The 19,711-nt window shown below is 47.5% G+C and overlaps 2 protein-coding genes and 1 long non-coding RNA gene across 13 annotated transcripts in view; 2 read left to right on the top strand and 1 right to left on the bottom strand.

Annotated features, from left to right (window-relative positions):
• Window positions 1-6,595, top strand: part of LOC109676014 (rho GTPase-activating protein 27-like) — a 19,507-nt gene extending 12,912 nt beyond the window's left edge. The window contains 11 exon segments of the mRNA XM_074045430.1: window positions 1-91; window positions 592-696; window positions 3,384-3,482; window positions 4,879-4,888; window positions 4,891-4,983; window positions 5,117-5,239; window positions 5,312-5,410; window positions 5,586-5,663; window positions 5,760-5,894; window positions 5,994-6,099; window positions 6,220-6,595. Of these exon segments, the coding sequence (XP_073901531.1) occupies window positions 1-91; window positions 592-696; window positions 3,384-3,482; window positions 4,879-4,888; window positions 4,891-4,983; window positions 5,117-5,239; window positions 5,312-5,410; window positions 5,586-5,663; window positions 5,760-5,894; window positions 5,994-6,099; window positions 6,220-6,397 (1,117 nt within the window). The 3' untranslated portion in view covers window positions 6,398-6,595.
• LOC109676018 (uncharacterized) overlaps window positions 1-19,711 on the bottom strand; it is a 183,709-nt gene that overhangs the window by 122,480 nt on the left and 41,518 nt on the right. For 4 of the 9 annotated variants that reach the window (XR_012438486.1, XR_012438487.1, XR_012438484.1 and 1 more), the window contains 2 exons: window positions 6,361-19,711; window positions 5,723-5,902 (listed from right to left, as the gene is read on the bottom strand). The exon at window positions 6,361-19,711 is cut by the window's right edge. The exons of 3 other annotated variants lie outside the window; for them this stretch is intronic. This is a non-coding gene — a long non-coding RNA (uncharacterized lncRNA). The remainder of the gene's footprint in view (window positions 1-5,722; window positions 5,903-6,360) is intronic. 2 more of the 9 variants (XR_012438490.1, XR_012438489.1) reach the window with 1 other exon arrangement.
• Window positions 12,714-19,711, top strand: part of LOC109676011 (leucine-rich repeat-containing protein 37A-like) — a 35,160-nt gene continuing 28,162 nt past the window's right edge. For all 3 annotated transcript variants that reach the window (XR_012438480.1, XR_012438479.1, XM_074045429.1), the window contains exons 1-3: window positions 12,714-13,070; window positions 14,559-16,774; window positions 19,469-19,540. Coding sequence is in view for 1 of the 3 variants with exons in the window: in XM_074045429.1 (XP_073901530.1) it covers window positions 12,714-13,070; window positions 14,559-16,774; window positions 19,469-19,540 (2,645 nt within the window). In the remaining 2 variants the exon portion in view is untranslated. The remainder of the gene's footprint in view (window positions 13,071-14,558; window positions 16,775-19,468; window positions 19,541-19,711) is intronic.

Below are 19,711 nucleotides of genomic sequence, written 5' to 3'. Positions count from 1 at the left end.
GAAGAAGCGCTGGAGTACCTCCTGGACCGTGTTGGAGGGTGGTGTCCCGACCTTCTTCAAGGACTCAAAGACCTCAGCTGCAGGCGGCCTGGTGAGGCCCATCCTGGAGCAGGGACCATCCCTTCTGCTCTTTGTCTGATCTACTTTGGGAAAGACCAGTCTGAGAGAGCAATGCCTAAGTGCCAAAGAAGCTGCACCTTGGCGGGAAAGGGGTGATGATGACAGAGTCACTGCTGGAAAAGCCCTTCCAGCCACCTGGGGGCTAGGGAGCAGTCCTTGAGAGTAGCCAGCTCCAGTCTGGAGGGCAGGGAGACTGGAGCCTGGTGCTCACAGGGACAGGAATGGGCCCGTTTTCTGTCCTTCCCTGGGTGGACAGGTGGCAGAGGACAAGCCAGTCAGCAGGCTCTAGGGCTAAGAAACACCAGGACCTTGGGGTTTCAGGAACCCTCAGGCCCCTTTCCCCAAGGGCTGTTGCCTAGCCACAACAGTGGCCTCAGCCTGTCGCTTAGGCTGGGGAGCCTGGTATGTCAGAGCCAGGGTGTTGTAGCAGACACATCTGCTGAAGGCTCCCCACTCCTCCTCTCTCCACAGAGGTACCCTTCCAAGCTCTCCACCCCTGAGTACACAGTGGAGCTGAAGGGGGCCTCTCTCTCCTGGGCCCCCAAAGAGAAATCCAGCAAGAAGAATGTGTTGGAGGTAAGTGGGGAGGGTGGGCAGGAGAGAGGAGCTTACTAATGGACTGGGACCCTCACTGCAGGCAACCCCCAGAAAGGAGAACCTAGGAAGAACTTGGGACTGGAAATCTCAGAGCTCAAGGCCAAAGCCGTCCTAATCCCAGGTCCAGTGTTTCTGCCTGGCCATCATGGATTCTGCAGTTTCCTCTCTGAGTTAATAATCCTTGCCCCAGAGGGTGGGAAAAAGCAAGGTTTTTGGGAGATGAAACTGACGCCTACAATGGCCACCCTCCTTCCATCTGTTGGCCTAAGACAAATCAGGAGATTCTGTTCAGGCTGCTTACTCTGATAGGCTGGACCAGGAAAACTGCTCTCACTTGCCAGAGCCCAGCTTTCATCTGGACTGGGTCCCCAGTAAACAAATCAGGGCAGTGACAAGCCTAGTCAGGCTCCCCCAGCAGGAAGAGCGAGAAGACTTAGGCAAGGTCCTCATAGTGCCACACCCTTTGCTGTCACAGGGTTGTCTTGTTTTTAACAGTCCTTAAGAGCTATAAGGCAAAGCACAACAAAAGCACAGGCAGTGAGCTGTTAACATCCACAAAAAAAAAAAAATCCAGAACGAGGAAAACAAGTTAGAGATGGCGTCAGGATGGATGATTAGGGAAGATGATTGACTCGTGCCAAGGTGGTTGTTGAGAGAAATTTAGCTCCAGTTTTCCTGGCAGCAAAGGTGAAAAGAGAAACTCCATCAGTTACATGGCTCTTATTGCTGAAAACAATAACAACATAAAAACATCCTATCCAGATTTTCGGGGAATCAAAGCTAACCCTCAGCTTTTAAAAAAATTTCTAATAGGCAGTTCTATGATCATGGGGTGTGGAGTGATGAGACCAGTGTCCTGCCAAAGAGCTCCATGGAGGTCAACGTAGGGATTTTAGGGCTGCTTTAGGTAGCATATTATGAAGAAAGCCAAAAGTGAAGCCTTGCATCCCAGCTCAGACAAAGCAGTTTTGCAAGGAATTGATGATTCACCAAGTTTCATTCTGTTCAAGAACTAAGGTATTCACAGATCAGGGTTGCAAAACCAGTTTCATTCATGAGCAACTCTTACCATTAGGTCTGGAGCCTTCTTGAGAATTCTAGAGCTTTCTTGAAGCTTGGCAGGATAGAGTTCTGTGATCAACTAGCAATGTCTGCCATGGCATCAAATTGAGCAGGGACATTACATTGCTAGGTATGTTCCTTTCTGGACCTCAAGGGACAGCCTTCTAACTGTTCTCTGCAAAGGTCACCTCTCTGACCAAGCTTCTGATGAAAGTTTCAGAGGAGGCCTGTTTGAGTTGTCTTTTCTAGCAAAGCTAGGGAGGCAGGAAGCTGTTTGAGTAGATGGGAAGGCTGACGGGCCTGAGCAGAAGTCAGGGAGCCCTCCACCTCCTGGCTGGCTGGTGGTCATCCTCCCTCTACTCAGGGTGGTCTGTAGACCACTCCAGAATTTTCCTCAAGAGACAACTCCAAATTCTCTGTCCTCAAGGATGGACAGCTTTGTGGGGCCCAGGAAGCCCTCACAGCACACTTTCCTCATCCTCCTAGAGTGACAGTCCCCAAAGGGCAGCCCTGGGGGCAGCTCAGCTTGCCTGTGCATTCAACAGGATAAATGCTTTATGAATTATATTGCTATGAGGGCTGGAGGGGTGGCTCAAATGGTACAGCACCTGCCTAGCAAGCACAAGGGCCTGAGTTCAAACCCCAGTACAAAAAAATATATAGAAGAAAAGAAAAAGAAATATTGTTTCATAACTAGACAACGTAGCTTTCAACTTTATTTTATTTTCATCTTCTTCAGCACTGGGAATCAAACCCAGGGCCTTTTGTATGCCAGAAAAGCTCTCTGCCCCTGAGCTACACTCCCAACCTCCTTTTTGTCATTTTAAAAAGCAGTTTAAATAGTATTCAATTTATAATTTTTAAAGGAAGGCAGCCAAAAGGCAGTCCTCTTGACTCTAGAAGTTGCTCCCTGCTGTCTGAGCCAGGTTCTGCTGTCTCTGCCTCTCACTGCGTGGGGTTGGTGAGCAGTTCTGCAGCTGAGCACTTCCATTAGCCAGAGCCAGAGACCCATGAGGGAACCTTCCAAGTCAGCAAGGCTGCCAGTTCTGTGTCACAAAGCTTCCCTCTGGAGTTTTGGTTCATCTACGCTTCTTCATGATAGCTGTGAGAGGACTCACTGGCCAGGCTCAGATGTAGGGCAAGCTGGGGCAATGTTCCAAGCAGCTCAGTGTGTTTGGAATCAGCCATGGACCAGCCATGATCCAGTTTCAGATTCTCTCTCAGGTTTTCTTCATTGTTGTTCCAGCAGCCAGGGTCTCCCATGGGAAGTTTCTGTCACTTGCCTTTTTGCAGGCCAGTGCTCTGGGTGAGGCCTGCCATGCTCTGTGGCTCACAGGGAGACAGGATGGGGCCCTGCAGTTGACCCCTGCACAGCTGTACTCCATCTCTTGCTGGCTGTGTGCCCAGGAGGAAGTTGCTAAAACTTTGTTCATCTGTAACAAATGCTGTCACCCATGGCTTTAAATGAGGAGGAAGACTTGGATCTTTGCTCCATTAGGTTCTGAGTCCCTACGGTCAAGGATGGGTTACCTCCATCTCTGTACCCATCTTACCCGCTGTAGACTCAGGAACCAGAAATGACCCAGTAACTTGTGTCTTTCCAGCTGCGGAGCTGCGGTGGCTCAGAGTACCTGATCCAGCATGACTCAGAGGCCATCATCAACATCTGGCACAAGGCCATCACCCTGGGCATTGAGGAGCTGGTAGGCAGAGCCTGGGCCTCCAGGGCTGGTGGGGAGGGGGCAGCCAGACATTGTATAGGGCAGCTGTGCCCACATGGGCCAGACTCCATGGCACCAGTACCATGGGTGAGGGACCTTCCCTGCAGGTATAGCCCCCTTATGGCTGGAATGGCAGAGAAGAAAGGCTCTTCCTTACACATATCACGCCAGCCCTAAGGAGGCCTTGCAGGAGTACTCTACCCAAGGGCTAGAACTTCCCCTGGGTAGTAACCTAGAGGATGTTCCCATTTCAAGGGAGGCAGAGGGAGAGGAAATACTCTGAGAACCAGCCTCAGGCTGGAAGAACAGGCTGAGACTAGAAGATAAAACTTAAAATGATTGAGTTCGGCAGGCTACTTTTTTGTCTTTTCTATTTTAATTTCTTATTAATATTTTTATCAGCATATCATAGTTGTACAGGGGGATGCACTGTGACATTTACATAAGTGCTTAGAATATATCTTAATTGGTTTCACCCCCTCCAACCTCCCTAATCTCCCCTCCCCCCTTCTTAGAACAATCTCAACAGGTTTCATTAGTCTATTTTCATACATGAATACAAACTACACCCATCATATTTGCTCTCCTTTGCCCTTTCCTTATGCCTGCCCCTCTCTCACTGGTACCTACCCCCAGGTTTTTGTTTGGTTTGGTTTGGTTTTTTGCAAGTGCTCTATCACTTGAGCCATGTCCCATCTATTTGTTTTTAGTTTGTTTTTCAGTCTCTCAATTTTACCCAGGTTGACCTGGACCTCCATCTTCCTGCTTCCATCTCCTGAGTAGCCAGGCTCATAGGCATGAGCTACCACACCCAGCCGTTTTTGGGTGTGTGTTTGCTGAAGATATAACCCAGGGCTATTTGCATACTAGACAAGTGCTCTGCCACTGAGCTACATGCCCTGTTCCAGAAGTCTACCATTATCAATTACATAAGTAGAGATAGGGCAGGGCCTCTCTGACAGTTATTTGCCTGGCAATAACACGGTGGTTTTTGACCATGATCTGTATTAAATCCAGATGCAGGAATCCAGATGCAAGGAGATTATGCTGGTGCAGTTAATAGTGCCCCAACTGGAATTGCACAACTGGGAGTCAGTCTAGTGGAGTGTATATAGCTGAGGAAAATATGAGAAATGAGGCCAAAAACTGGGGGGTGGTAGGGGTGGCTAGGATAAGAAAGGGTGGAAGAGAACAGAATGACTCTCCCACACCTTAAGGGCTCTGCAGTCAACGAAGGTGAACTTCTGATTCCCTGGAGGAGGTGAGGGAAGTTTACCCATTAAGAGAAGGGAGAACTCCGCCTGGGGGGCATATCCGGTCCATTCTGAGAGACCCCAGCTGGCCTCAGGCCCTGCCTCTCTGAGGCTGCTGATTCCAGTCTGCAGATCTGCCCCTGGAGAGGAAAGTGAGATCAGCAGCGCAGACTTCGGGTCTAGTGAGCGCCTGGGAAACTGGCAAGAGGATGATGCGCGCCAGAGTGCAGGTGTGTGGAGGTGGGGAAGAGGGAGAGCAGAGCATCCTGGAGTCTTATCTCTTGGGGGTGGGAGGTAATGCTCTGGTTGGGGACTGCCAGGCAAGCCCCAAGGCCACAGACCAACCGGGTTCCCCTGTGGCAGCCTCACTAGCACTGAGCACCGCGAGCGTGGAGAGCGACTTTAGTAGGGTCCGGCATAAGCTCCGCAAGTTCCTACAGAGGAGGCCCACAATGCAGTCGCTACAGGAGAAGGGCTACATCAAAGGTATCCGTGGCTTGCCGGAGACTGGGCACAGGTGGCGCGGGACCAGGTGGCGCTGATGACCTTCTGTCCCAGACCAGGTGTTCGGCTGCGCACTGGCCGCCCTGTGTGAACGCGAGAGGAGCCCGGTGCCACGCTTTGTGCAGCAGTGCATCCGCACGGTCGAGGCTCGGGGTATGCACCACATGAGCTGAGCGAGGCTTCCGGTGTTCGGTGGCCTCCCTCCAGCTCTAAAGCCGGGAGGTCCTTGGGTGGGCACAGGGTGGAGGGAGAGAGAACTGGAAGCCAGAGACAGAATCAGCAGGGGCTCTAGCCACCCCCCAGAGTCAGTATCTCCCTCTCCCCCTAGGGCTGGACACTGACGGGCTCTACCGCATCAGTGGAAACCTGGCCACCATCCAGAAGCTGCGCTATAAGGTGGACCACGGTGAGGCCTGACCCCACCCCCTGTCCCAGGGCCTGAAGGCATGATGCAGGGGTGCTGACCTCCCCTTGGTCCTCTCTTCCCCCTCCCTGGCCGCAGATGAGCGTCTGGACCTGGACGATGGGCTCTGGGAGGACGTCCACGTGATCACGGGCGCCCTGAAGCACTTCTTCTGAGAGCTGCCTGAGCCCCTTTTCCCCTTCTCACACTTCAGCCAGTTCATCGTGGCCATCAGTGAGCAGCTGGGGAGAGGGAAGGGAGAGAGGACGGGGACGCTAGCAGACCCCTTCCACACTCTAAGCGGACCCCGTCTCTGGACCTTCCCTTGCGCAGAGCTGCAGGACCACGCCCAGCGCAGCCGCTGTGTGCGTGACCTGGTGCGCACCTTGCCCGCCCCCAACCTCGACACGCTGCGGGTGCTCTTCCAGCACCTGTGCAGGTGAGTAGGACAGCCTTCCCATGGTGGGAAGACGGTGGATCGTGGCTGAAGCACCCATGCCCGCCCTACCCCGTCCCCACTCCCAGCTCTGGGCGCTGATCCCACCCCACCCCTGCCCAGGGTGATCGAGCACGGGGAGCAGAACCGCATGTCGTTGCAGAGCGTGGCCATTGTGTTCGGGCCCACATTGCTGCGGCCTGAGACGGAGGAGACCACCGTGCCCGTGACCATGGTGTTCCAGAACCAGGTGGTGGAGCTCACCCTGCAGCAGTGCTCGGAGATCTTCCCACCGCACTGACTGCGGAGCTGGGATGTGCAGCGGCGACCGTGGTCTGGCCACGCAGGTTGGTGGCTGGAGGCCATGAGGCTGGACTTTGTGAGAACCTCCGCCTCCCACAGTCCGCAGGCACAGTGATCGCTGCAGCCCTCGATTACGAGGGTATGGTGACCCCTGGTGGGGTCACAGTTTGCAAAATGTGATTTTTTTTTTTTCTTCCCTGGTGTGTCCTGTTTCGGGTTCGTTAGGTTCTGTTCTTTATTACAGCGCCACCTACTGTTCAAGTCTGCGAATGTGAGTGGAGGCGGGGGATGAGCATTTGTTTTCGGGGACCACTGCTGGGAGGAGGAATTTGGAGAGGGACTGCATCTGGCCCAGGCCTTCGCAGAGACCCCGTGAGTGCCAGCCCTGTGCAAGCCCCGTCCCTTTTTCAAGGGCCACTTTATTCCTGATTGGCTCCTTGCTATGACCTTGCTGCCTATTCTTGTCCATATCACTTTTCTTTTTGGTTTAATCTTGACTGAGTTTGAGAACTCTACTCAGTATTGACTCCACATATACTCCATCCACTTCTCTACAGTGTTCAATCCCCTCTTCCATCCTGGGTCCACTTTCTGTGATTGAAGTGATTACCTGTCAGACATCTTTATTTATGTACTGCTTCTATCCTGTGACCATGTCTCATAGCCATTTAGATGTAACAAAACAGTTTAAACAGTTAAGAGTTTTTAGAGCTCTTTTGAGATCATTTCATAAGCTTAACTTTTGAGAACTTCACAGTGTAAAGCCCATCAGTGATAAAGTAATGAAGGGAATGTTCAACACTGTCAATGTATAATTGAGAGAAGGCAGTCATATTATATTTATTTATTTACTTAACACAGGGCCTTGGGTTACGCCCACCTACCCATTGTCATCTAGTTTGAGTGTTCTTTTATGCTTTGGCAGGTACATATAGTCTCAGTCTCTCTCTCTCTCTCTCTCTCTCTTTCCCTCTCTCTCCTCTACTTTTTATAAAGACAGAAAGGAAAGGAAAGGCCTAGACACCTTGAGAGACACCCCTCCACCCCAGCATGAAGGAAAATGGTTGCCAGCAAGAATTTGGCAAGGTTATCCAAGGTAAAACTTATCCGTACTACCCTGGGACTCAGACCCTCTGAAGCTTCCCGGTTGTCCAGAAAAACTCCACTGTTACTCACAGTACAGACTAGCCTCCCCTGTAGTACTGGATACTTAAAAATCAGCCATCGTTCCTCTTTCCCGACAGGAAGCTTTAGTTGGGGAACGGAAATCACCAGTCCTCTGCTAAGAACTGTGTTTGGTTCTGAGAATGAGAAAAGAATAAGCTATGAGTCCCTCACATAGTTCAGGAGGTTATGAACTGGTAGTAGAGAAAGAAGTGATGTGTAAAATAGTTAGACTTAACACTTAGAGAAATTTGCATTCTCAAAGAAGCTTGTTATTGCAGGTGAGCCTCTAACAGTTTTAGTTGCCTGTAAAATTCATAGAGACATGGGTATTCCTTCATCTAACAAGGATTAGTAGCTTGGAGATCGAGTGAGTGTCAGGTTCATTTGCTTTTTAGGTCAGATTCTCAAGCAGGAGCTAGTGGATGGGAAGACAGAAACAATTCTTTGCTCACTCACAGCCCCATACTTTTGCTGCAGGGCTCCTTCATCATCATTACCACCAGATGTCACAAAAGCCTTCCAAATTATCAGGGGCCCAAAAAATGGTTCAGGAAAGCACTATGACTTAGGAATAATAAATAACATTTATTTAGGGCTCACTATGAATACAGTATTAAAATGTTCCTTCTTATCCATGTAATCATCACAATCTCTTTATGAAACGAGTATTGATGAATTTCATCTGTATCCAAAATAAAGTCTCCAGCAGTTTGTGACATTTGTGGTGGCTGTATTCTTCTGACTTTAGGTTTGTCTTGATACCAGGCATAAGGCAGTTCAACATCAGGCCCTGGCCCTAAACAGCTTACCATGCCAAGAACTGGCAGATTACTACTTTGGTTTCAGTTGGTGGTCAAAAAGGGTTGTTAAGGTAAAGCTTGTAAAATTAATTTGACTAACCACACTCATTGTAATCCTAGACTTTAAACAGGATTGAACTGGGTTGTGGGGAGTACATGTAAGAGCCCACCTACTGTTGAGGGTGAGTGGATATATCTGAATTGGCACACCACCTAGAATTAATAATAATAATTTCACACTTCATGGTGGAGCCCATGTGAGGTGTGTAATAAAAAAAAGTTAGCTATACTTAGTAATTTATTTGCAAATCTTACTTGGTATTGAAACTATAGGACACCTCAACTGTTGTGATTCTGGAGCTCAGTTTTTATTTCTCTACATTAAAATTGTAAGGGGGGGGGTCAGGGATGTGGGCTCAGTGGTAGTGTGCTTGCCTAGCATGTGTGAGGCCCTGGGGTTGATCCCCAGCACCACAAAAACAAACCAAAACAAAATCTCAGGAAGGATCTTTGATTCAAAATCCTAACAGCTTCAGAGATTTCTGACATTGAAAAATGGGAAAGTGAAGATCTTGGAGCACCACTTAAGAAGCCAAGCCTGAAGCTCTTCTGCACTGCAGAAGTGGTACTGCCACCCTGTGACTGCAGGAATCCTGGAGTTGGCATCAGGGAGGAGCCTCTGGATGAACTGGAGGAAGGTCTGTTCTCAGTGCAGGGAGGGGAAGAGGAAAAGGATCTCTCATTTTTTCCTTTCTAAAACTTACTTTTTAGCTACTTCTTAGGCCTATCTCTTGCTAAGCTACTAGAGTTCTGGGTAGTTTCTGTGCCTTACATCACAGGTTTTCCCTTTAGGCAACACCTGACAGTGTTTCAGTTTCAAATGTGAGAGCAGACTTCCTGCCAAGAAGCTTAGGAGGACAAAGGAAGTAGTGTTTCTCTAATTTTGGTTAAGAACTGAACTTGCCTTATGCTAAAATAGTTGTTCTTTGTAGTCATCAGTTATCTCAGCAAAATCACCATCTATTGATTTCCATAAACTCTTGGGTAAATGTTCAGTTCTTTGCCTACTCATGAAAGGGCTTGAGCAGAAAAAGGCAAGCATGGATACCTAGAAATGGTTGTCTGATTGATACTGAGTTTTTTCTAGAACCCATGGCCCTTGAGCTTTAGGGTTTTAAGTCAGAGGCACGGCTGCTAGCAAATGCAGCAGAGCAGGCTCCAGTGGCTAATGCACAGGTAGGAGCAGAGCATCTGTTCTCCCACCAAACCTCTCTCAGTGTATGTGATGCAAGAAGGCAAGGGTCTGTAGGGGGCAGAGCTTCCACTTGTCAGTTGGAAATCAGTGGCCTTCAGTTTCAATGAGACAATAAAGTTACTGTGAAAAGGTAAATGGGTGAAAATGTGGATATCTAAAACACTCCATATTATGCTTTCATTCACTACATTATTTCAATAACGATGGTCTTGTGACATTTGTGAGAAAAGTGACTGAAAATATTGTCTCTGTTGACCAAACGCCTGATGCTCCTAGTTTGCTTTGAAGAAAGTTGTATTGTGTGTAGATACATGATGCAGTTTCTGCCAATAAAAGTTTCCAATGCTTTCTCTAGAGCTGTGCGCATTGTGTCCAGTGGATTTTTGGTTGGCAAGGAGTACAGAATTGTCCCTTGCTTCTTTGTAAGGTGTCTACTAGTCCAGTGGTCTCTCTAACAGTTTTGAACTCACTTTGCCCCCATCCCGTGTCTTACTATTCAATCTTTGAACATTTTTGAATCCAACTTCCTGTCATTCTTAGTTCTTGTTCCTAAAATTACAAAGTTTTTTGAACCAAACAGAGTTGATATTTCATATGTGTTTTTAAACACGTGTTTATGTTAGAAATTGTAGTGTAAAATGAGGACATTTTTAGGAAAATATTTTCCCTTCCTGCTTTTTGAACTTCAAGGACCATCTCATGCCAGACATGCTGATGTAGGTCTGTAATCTCAGCATGGGGAGGCTGAGGCAAGAGCACTGTGAGTTCAAGATCAGCCTGAGCTACACAATGAGACTCTGTCTCCAAGAAAAAAAAATTAAAATTTAAAAAGAATGACTCATTATTGGGTGCTATCATTATATGCAGGATGTTTAGAACAAGGAAATTTCTCAATTTATTTCAATAGTGGTAAAAGAGCTGAAGAATACAGACCCACTGAAGAGACAGTAGATGCCAGAAGTGAAGAACTGCAGGAGTTAATTCAAGTATGTGGAGAGGAAAGCTCAAGGGTTCCTTAGCCAGTGTAGCCATGATTGAAAACAGCCAACAGGATTTGGAGGATTTGCTCATGTATCATTCTTAGCAAATGGGAAACTCTGAAACTGAATTGAATGCAGGGATTTCTGGGGCTTTTCCTAAATGTCCAGCCTTGAGTCTGAGTTCATGTTTGAGGTATGGAGAGCAGGACTGAGGCCTCTGAGTACTAGTACAGTTTTGGACCCAAGAGAGGAGCTAGGCTCCCTCTGCAGTAGTTTGAGAGGCCAGGATGCTTGAACATAAGTCTTTTTTAGAACTCTTCCCAATCAGGATCCCAGGGATTAGGAACAAAGTAAGAACTTCAGCCTTATGCCATTATGTTACAGATGTGAAAACCACTATGCCTTTCAACTTTGTAGGACTGCCTAAATCTCAGTGTCTCCCCATGTCTCAAGGAGAATATTTTGCCTTCCAATGAAGCTTTCTATAAATCAATTATATGAAAGTCCTTAATCAGGGATTACATAGCCAAGGTAATTTCTAGAAGGAAGTAGACGTTACTTACTATGTATAGGATGTTTTAAAAGGGGAGGAGCAAAAAGTGTGTTTCGTGCCAGTGGGAACTTAGGGGTTTTTGATCATTTAATTTACCCTGAAGTTGTGAAGTATTTTGTCTTGAAATGGTGGAGACAGTGTGGTTGCCTTCTTGATATGCAGGTGATATGCAGGAATTTTCAGGTGTTGAGGGTTCTTGGTCCACTCTGAGATAGAAATCAAAGTGGACTCAAGCAGCAAAGGTCAGAAAGATTTTTTTGTAGAGAAGGGAAAGGCTGCATGGGGGCATGCAGCGGACCAGGTTGGAAATTGGGTTTTATAGCTTTTTTTTTTTAATTGACCGAGGGCAGAGGTGTCTCTCTGGTGCAAACAGATGTTTCCTGGAAAGGAGAAGTGTCTCCCTGGCTAATTACCACCTTAGGGACCTCCTGCAGTCTGCCCTTCATTCTGAAAAAGTATTTGAAGCTTTTTCCATGTAAAATAATGATTTTAGTTCAGTTTAAATGAAACCAGTCAAGGACACTTCACACTTTAGGAGGCCTAAGCTTCCTGTGAAATGAGAAAGAAGTTAGCATTGATTGCAGAAATCTGATTAGAACAGATCCGTCCTTAAATGAGGTGACTTTTGGAATCTGTTCCATTTTAAAACCATCAGCATGTGTCCAGCCCTGTGCAAGTCAAGAGGAATAAACAGGATGAAGCCTGTTCTGGGACTTTACATGCTAGGCTGTAGTGGATAATAAACATACAGTAAAATAGGTTATTGTAAGAAGGGCTCTGAAGGAAGTCAATGCCTGTCCACATGTGCACGGGGTAGACCTCTGAGACGTTGTGATGTCACAGCTAGATTCTCGCTGTGTTGAGCCAAGACGGGGTGGGGATGCCTCCCCAAGCCAATGTAAAGGGCCATCTCAGATTCTAACCCTCTGTGTCAGGCCCAGGACCCCTCCTGCAGACCCCTCCTGATGCTCTGGTAGCCCCAGGTAAGGGAGTGGTGAATCATGAACCATGGAACTGGGAGTTTAGAGGAAATGGCAGCATTGTCTAGTAAATAACTGTAATGTACACTCTTTTGCCTGCACCCTAATTAGCCCTGGTTTGCAGGTGAGTTGCTTTTCTTATAGAAGCAGTTCAGCCAGGGGGAGAAGACTATCTCTGGGTGTCAGCTTGGAAGAGGAGAAGCTGCCAGACCTGGACTAGCCCTGGGAACATCCCCGGAAGCCCCACTCTGTCACACCATACCCAATGGGTTGCTGCCCCTAGGTCTGAGCTCCAACCCCACCTCGCTGTGGGGGAGGGGCCCTGTAGAAGGCGTTTGTGGCCTCCTCTAAGGGAATGGAGTTTGGGTCCTGTCTCTGTGGGAAAAGGCTCTTCACTGCAGGGCATGGAGCCCAACTGGGCTGAGTCTTACAAAATGTTCTGTTTCCTAAACAAACGTGTCATAAAGAAAGGGTGGGGCCGGGCAGGCACTGATGACAAGGTAAACTAGGGAAGAAGCTGCCAGAGGCTTTACTCCCTTGACTGTAGCTTAGTCTACTTACCTGTCCCTGTTGCATGTCATGTCTATACTAGGTATTTGGGCTCCAAGGCTCCTTTTTATGTCGCTAGAGTTGTGGTTGTTGGTCCAGGGATTTCCCATTCCGAGTAGGACCCAGGACTCGGTCCAGCTGACCTCCGAAGCACCTGGGCCAACTGAGCCCTGGTCCTCACACTCCTTGGACGGCCTTCCTGACATGTGGCAGATGTTTACACCCCCAGAAGACCAGGGGGACTTTGATCATCTAGGGTCATCTGCTCCCTCGCAGGTGTTTGCCCCACCTCATTTATTGACTGACAGTTTGCTTCAGTTCCTAGACCGGGATTCTGGGAGGCAGCCATCTCCAGAGCCAGATCCATTTGCTGTTGCACATCAGGAGGTGAGTGACGAGCTAAACCTGCCTGAGACCCCCAGAAGCGGTGCCGATGCCCAATAGGGAACAGAATCAGGGCCCCGTGTTAGGGTATGAGGCTGGCCACCTTCTGAGAGGACAAAGGACACTCGAGACAAAGGAAGTCACAAGGCGAGGTTTATTTTCTAGCTAGCTAGGGTCCGAGCATCCGCCTGACGCAGCAGGTTTCAACAAGGACCCTGAGAGCAAAGTTTAAGCAGGTCTTATACTCTTTAAAGCATCAATAATCGTCACATAGGAATTCCTCATGCCCCTGGGGTCACATTTTCCTGTTCTTGCCCACATCCTGGTGGTGGGGTAATATTATTTATTGGGAACTGGGGAAACACCAGAGGTTTACTTATCAGGTTACAAGGAATGCGTTCTCCCATAAATTAGGGGCTAGTAGTGGAATAGAAACCTAAGGTTTAGATAAGAACAGCAGGGGAGTCCTGTTTTGGAAAGTTTATTTACAAGTGGAGACAAAGAAAGGCAGGAATGGGTGCTTATCTCTGCATGGTGCCTTTCATCTCAGTCCCGAACTTTTGCATGGCTCTAATGGGCAATTCCTCACAGCTCTGTCCGAGGTTACAGCTTTTAATTGACAGTTTACCATGTTCTACAACCCTGTTTCAAGGCTATCTTCCTCTTCACGAGGTTACCCAAGGGTCATGCCAGTTATAGCTGAATTTTAGGCTAGGTGGGCTGCAAGTTAAAGTACCCCAACAATTTCACAGTGAGTTGCTTTTCTTATAGAAGCAGTTCAGCCAGGGGGAGAAGACTATCTCTGGGTGTCAGCTTGAAAGAGGAGAAGCTGCCAGAACTGGACTAGCCCTGAGAATATCCCCAGAGGCCCCACTGTCACACCATACCCAATGGGTTGCTGCCCCTAGGTCTGAGCTCCAACCCCACCTCACTGTGGGGGAGGGGCCCTGTACAAGGCTTTTGCGCCTCCTCTAGGGGAATGGAGTTTGGGTCCTGTCTCTGTGGGAAAAGGCTCTTCACTGCAGGGCATGGAGCCCAACTGGGCTGAGTCTTACAAAATTTTCTGTTTCCTAAACAAAAAGGTTATAAAGAAAGGGTGGGGCCGGGCAGGCACTGTTGCCAAGGTGAGCTAGGGAAAAAGCTGCCAGAGGCTTTACTCCCTTGACTCTCGTTTAGTCTATTACATGTCCATGTTGCATGTCATGCCCCCTCTAATGATTTGGGCCCCAAGGCTCCTTTTTATGTCGCTAGAGTTGTGGTTGTTGGTCCAGGGATTTCCCATTCTGAGTAGGACCCAGGACTTGGTCCAGCTGACCTCCAAAGCACCTGGGCCAACTGAGCCCTGGTCCATACACTCCTTGGACCGCCTTCCTGGCTTGCAGCAGATGTTCACACCCCCGGCCGACCTGGGGGGGCTTTGATTACCTGGGGTCATCTGCTCCCTCACAGGTGTTTGCCCCACCTCATTTATTGACTGACAGTTTGCTTCAGTTCCTAGATCGGGATTCTGGTAGGCAGCCGTCTCCAGAGCCAGATCCATTTGCTGCTGCACATCAGGAGCTGAGTGACGAGCTAAACCCAGAAGCGGTGCCGATGCCCAATAGGGAACAGAATCAGGGCCCCACTCTGCCTCCTCCACTTCAAAGTAAGACTCAGACTGTCAGCTTAGATCAGGCTTCAGAGAGCCAAACATTTGATATACCTGTTCCACCTCTTGATCGTCAGATTTCAAAAGTAGCAAAGTTTATTGTTTCACGCTGGAAACTGAAGAAGGATGCTGCTCAACATCAGAGACTTGATGAGACTGTGGCTGGAACTCCACACCAATTTGCAAACCTTCAGCCAGTTCCAGCTCCAGAGGTGACAGTTCAACCTCCAGCTCAGGATCAAGCTGAACAGGATACCTCGCCCAGCGTTACGGGTAAGCCTGTGGATGTGGAAATCACCATAAGTCCAGAGCCTACCCGGGAGGCTGCATCTTCTCCAACTCAGCCTTCAGAGTTTGCTGAAGGGGCAGAACCTTCTCTCAGTGAGAAGGAACAAGCAGCTGAGCCATCTGTGTCTCCTGGGGAGGTTCAGCCTTCTGGAATTCACATGACTGCTCCAGCCCAGGCCTCAGAGCATGCTGAGGAGTCTGAACCTCCTCCACCCCAGCAGGAACAACTGGCTCAGTCCTCAGTGTCCTCCGAACAGTCTGAAGCTTTGAAAACCCAGCATGAGATTATAACTCAGAAGCCAGAACCCTTAGAAAAGGATGAACTTTCTCCAGTCAGTCAAGGGGCTACAGCTCAGCCAGAAGAGCTTCCTGAGGAACCTTCTCCAAGCCAGCAGGAGAGCTCAGTTCCTCCTGTAATGCCCCCTGTGAATACTGAACTTTCACCAATTCAGCCACAACTCCCAACTCAGTCTCCAGAATCCTCTGAGGAGGTTAGTGATCTTCCTCCATTAGGAGATAGCATATCATTTTCACCTCAAGATCTAGAAATAATGTTTAGAAAGCAGCATCCAAATTTGCAAGAAACCACAGTTAACCATGTGGATGAGATTACTGTGACTCCACAGACCACTGTGGAGTTTGAACCCATTCCAGTCCAGCAGGACACCCAAAACCCTACAGATGCCACTGAACAACTTGAATTTTCTCCGACCCAGTCTAGTTCCCCTTCCCAGACTCTAAAATTCCTGGAAAATATCGAATCTTTTCCAGGCCAGCCAGAGCCCATAGCTCTGCCTTCTCCAGCCCAGCCACATCCCATGGTTCAGACTTCTCCAGGCCAGCCACAGCCCACAGCTCAACCTCCAGTGCCTTATGAGATGACAGTTCCATTACTAAGTCAGGATGAATCTCAGTATTCAATGTCCAGTGTCACAATTCAACCTTTGGATCTGGAGCTCCCCATAACCTCCAAACCCACTACAAAGGTTAAAAATTCTCCACCTGTGAAGAAGACTAGAACTCCTCCTCCAAAGCCCCATCAAGTGACACTTCCACATCCAGTCCAGGTACAGGCTCAGCATCCAGGTCTGACTGAAGGCACAATTCAACCTGTGGATCTCCAACTTAGCATAACTGTACAACCTATTACTGAAGATGAGCCTTCTCCAGCCATGCAAGAGACCCCAGTTCAGCTTACAGAGCCCCCTATGGAGGTTGTACCTCAATTCCCAGTACAACAGGAGATGACAGTTCCGATACCAGGTCAGGATGAAGTTCAGTACCCAACATCACCCAGTGTCACATTTCAACCTTCAGACCTGGAATTAACCATAACTACAGAAACCACCACAGGAGCTGACCTTTCTCCCGTCGTGCAGGAGACCTCAACTCAGCCTCCAAAGCCAGCTGCAGAGACTAAAATTCAGCCTTCAACATCAGGTCAAGATCAGGCTCAGCGTCCAACGTTGGCAGTTACAGAGGCAAATAACACCACAACTCCTCCTCCACAGCACCCTGAGGTGACACCTCCACATTCAGAACAGCTTCAGTCTGGTCTGGAACGTACCACTATTGCACATTCTGTAAATCCCACCACAGAAAGTGCTCTAACTGTGCAAACGGAACCGAATGCCACCCCGTACACCAACATATGTGAGCTCTGTACCTGTCGAGATGAGTCACTGTTGTGTGTTGGTCTCAGCCCAACGCAGAAGCTCCACCGAGTGCCTGTGCCGAAGCCCAACACCTACAAGAAGGTCCTCACCACCCTGTAAGATCCACCTTTCCTCCCTTGTGCTCTGCACTCTGCCTGCATGGCAGCCTTTTCCTCAAGGTCTTCTGGGCCTTCCTCATCTCCCCAACCCACACGGACTGTCTGCTTTTACCTTTTGCTTATCAACTTTTCCTTGTCGGCATTCTCCTTCTACCATGGTTCCCTTCCCTGTTCTTTAACTCACATTTGCCCTTTCTCTTTTTCCTTATCCACTTTTATTCAGCTGCTTCATATCATTGCTTAAACTTTGCTCTCCCGGTTTTGGTCCACCCTCTTTACAACTCATTTCATTAGTGAGGAGTGAGGATACAACAAAGTGATTAAGAATACATCTGGAACTAGACTACCTGGGTTTCATTTATTAACTTTGTAAGCCTGAGGAAATTATTTAGCTCTGTGACTCAGTTTCCTCATCTGTGAGATGGGAATTATGATGATTACCATTTCATAGGATTGTTGTATGATTTAGATGAATGAGTGCATGTAATACTTACCTGAATACCTAGCACATATATGAATGTTAACTATTAATAGTAATATTCAGTCCCTCAGTTATGTCCAAAACTCATCTTTGTCCTTAGATTTTCTATATATTGTGTCCATTTTGTGCCCAACCCAGGTCTAAGTTTTGTGGGAGTCACAGAATTATGGCATTGTCTCTGGAACATGAAAATGATAGATGTAAAGAAAGGAAAAAAAGGCAAAAAAGCGGAGATGGTGTATAATGAAATGCTAAAAGAGAATCAGATACTAGCAGCTGTAATTCTTCAGAATCTGTAATCGCTGAGTTGTGGAGGTTATGGAAAAGTGTAGGATAAACTGAAACGTTACCTGGAGCTTAGAGAGTAATTGTTAAATAGACAAAAAACATCCTAGGCAAAGGCGTAGCTGCAGCAGTAATCAGGCTTTAGTAGAACAGCCTGCCTGCAAAGAATTGGGTTAGGAAGCAATGAAAGATATTATAAAAGACCTTGAATATGAACTGTAGGGGTTTGAAAGTTACAGTGAAATGTGGAGAGTCACTAAATGTTTCCAAGGAAGAGCGGCAAATGATTAAAGCAGGCGGATTTGTTGTTTGGTTTGATTTTGGAGATAAAGTCTTGCTATATATAGTCGAGGCTGTCCTGGAACTTGTTAAGTAGCTCAGGCTGGCCTTGAACTCACTCTCCTCCTACCTCAGCCTCCCAAGCACTGTAAACAAACCATGATTCAAGAGAATTATTTTACAATCCCTACTTAGGGTGATCTAGAGGGGAAAGGTTAATTCAAAGAGACTACCTAGAAATTGCTAGCAAAGTGGAGAGGTTAAGTACGAGGGGAGTAAGTCAGAGTTTGTGATGAGAATAGACAGAAAATCCTGGGATTCCCTACATAGAAAGTGCACAGAGGATTTAGTGACTGATGAAAGAGTTGGGGCTCGGACTAAAGAGTTGAGAAAAATCAAACATGACTCCATAGTTTCTGTCCTGTTAGGATATGGATACCATGTGGAAACACAGCATTCCAGAAGGAGAGCCAGTTGGAGGGAATTGAGTTCAGTTTTAGGTCCTTTTACTGGTAAGAAATTAGAAAGCTTGTGGTTGAGTGGAAATGTCCACTAGGCAGATGAGCTGGCTTCTTCTCTCCACCTCCAGAGAAAGTGTATGTAAACTGAATAGGAGAGTGTTGCTGAGGGGTAAGGACAGAATTAAAGGTAAATGTTCAGAGGTATCCAGAGTGAAACTGAACATAAGGTATTGAATAGCTTCTTTTTGGCAGAGGCTGGGGTTTGAACTCAGGGCTTCATGTGTGCAAAGCAGGCGCTCTACTGCTTGAGCCACATCTTCAGTCCATTTTACTCTTTTTATTTTGGTGATGGGGTCTCATGAACTATTTGCCTGGGTTGGCTTTGAAACCATGATCCTCCTGATCTCAGCTTCCCAAGTAGCTAGCATTAAAGGCATGAGCCACTGGAGCCTGGTTTAACAGCTTCTTTTAATCATGTGTTACCCGAGGATACATTCCCACTTTTAAAAAAAGTCTCAGAAGCTGGTGTAGTGGCTCACATGTTTAATCCCGCCACTCCAGAGGCTGAAATAGGAGAGTCTGAACTTGGAGGCCAGTCTTGACTACATAGCAAGACTGTCTCCAAAATACAAATGGTCAGGGATGTAGCTCCGTGGTAGAGCACTTGCCTAGCATTTTCAGATTGCCTGTGTTCAATCCCCAGCACCTCCAAGGGTCAAAGAAGTATATAGGAAAAATATGAAAGTATGCAGCCCCTCTCATACCACTCTTCCATGCCTACCGCCCATAAGATAACCCCTGTTATACACCCCTGTGTGTCCTTCCTTCTTCTTTCTCTCCTTTGCAGTTTCTCCCTAATGAGGTAATACTTCCATTCTTTCTCAGATTTGTGCTTTCCCTTATTCAGCAGAGCGCTTTCCACATCATCACATGAATTTCCCTCATTTCTACTTGTCCTCACCCTTCAGGGTTGCACTTCCTTCTTTCTATGTGCTCAACCTTCCTAAGATCATTTAGGCAAAGCTTTGGTGTTACCTGGCAGAGTTTCTTTATTCTTACTTGCTAATAATGATAAAAATTATTGCCCATTGTCCTGTGGAATTATGTATCCTTTTCTCACTGATTGGTAGGAGTCATGCTCATTATTTTCCTACTTATTCAAGGTTATAAACTGTTTCTTCACAGAAATTTCCATGGAAACGCTATTGATTACATTGACAAAAATACATGGAAAGCCTATCGTTGGACTGAGAAACTGTGAGTATTTTCTTTCCAAATATGAATACAAAAACTGCATTGTAAGAGCCTCCTTGGTTCAGAATTTTGAGGTCAGTATCTCTGAGCAAATGTATTTCCCCTCCACATCCTACATTGACCTCTATTGATGGAAATTATGTAGTTATTTTAAACATCAAATTTTATAGGGAC

The sequence above is a fragment of the Castor canadensis genome, chromosome 11 (assembly GCF_047511655.1).
Source record: "Castor canadensis chromosome 11, mCasCan1.hap1v2, whole genome shotgun sequence".
In the NCBI taxonomy this organism is placed as follows: Eukaryota; Metazoa; Chordata; class Mammalia; order Rodentia; family Castoridae; genus Castor; species Castor canadensis.
The sequence above is the reverse complement of the archived record's forward strand: the minus strand, read 5'-3'. Positions and strand labels throughout refer to the sequence as shown.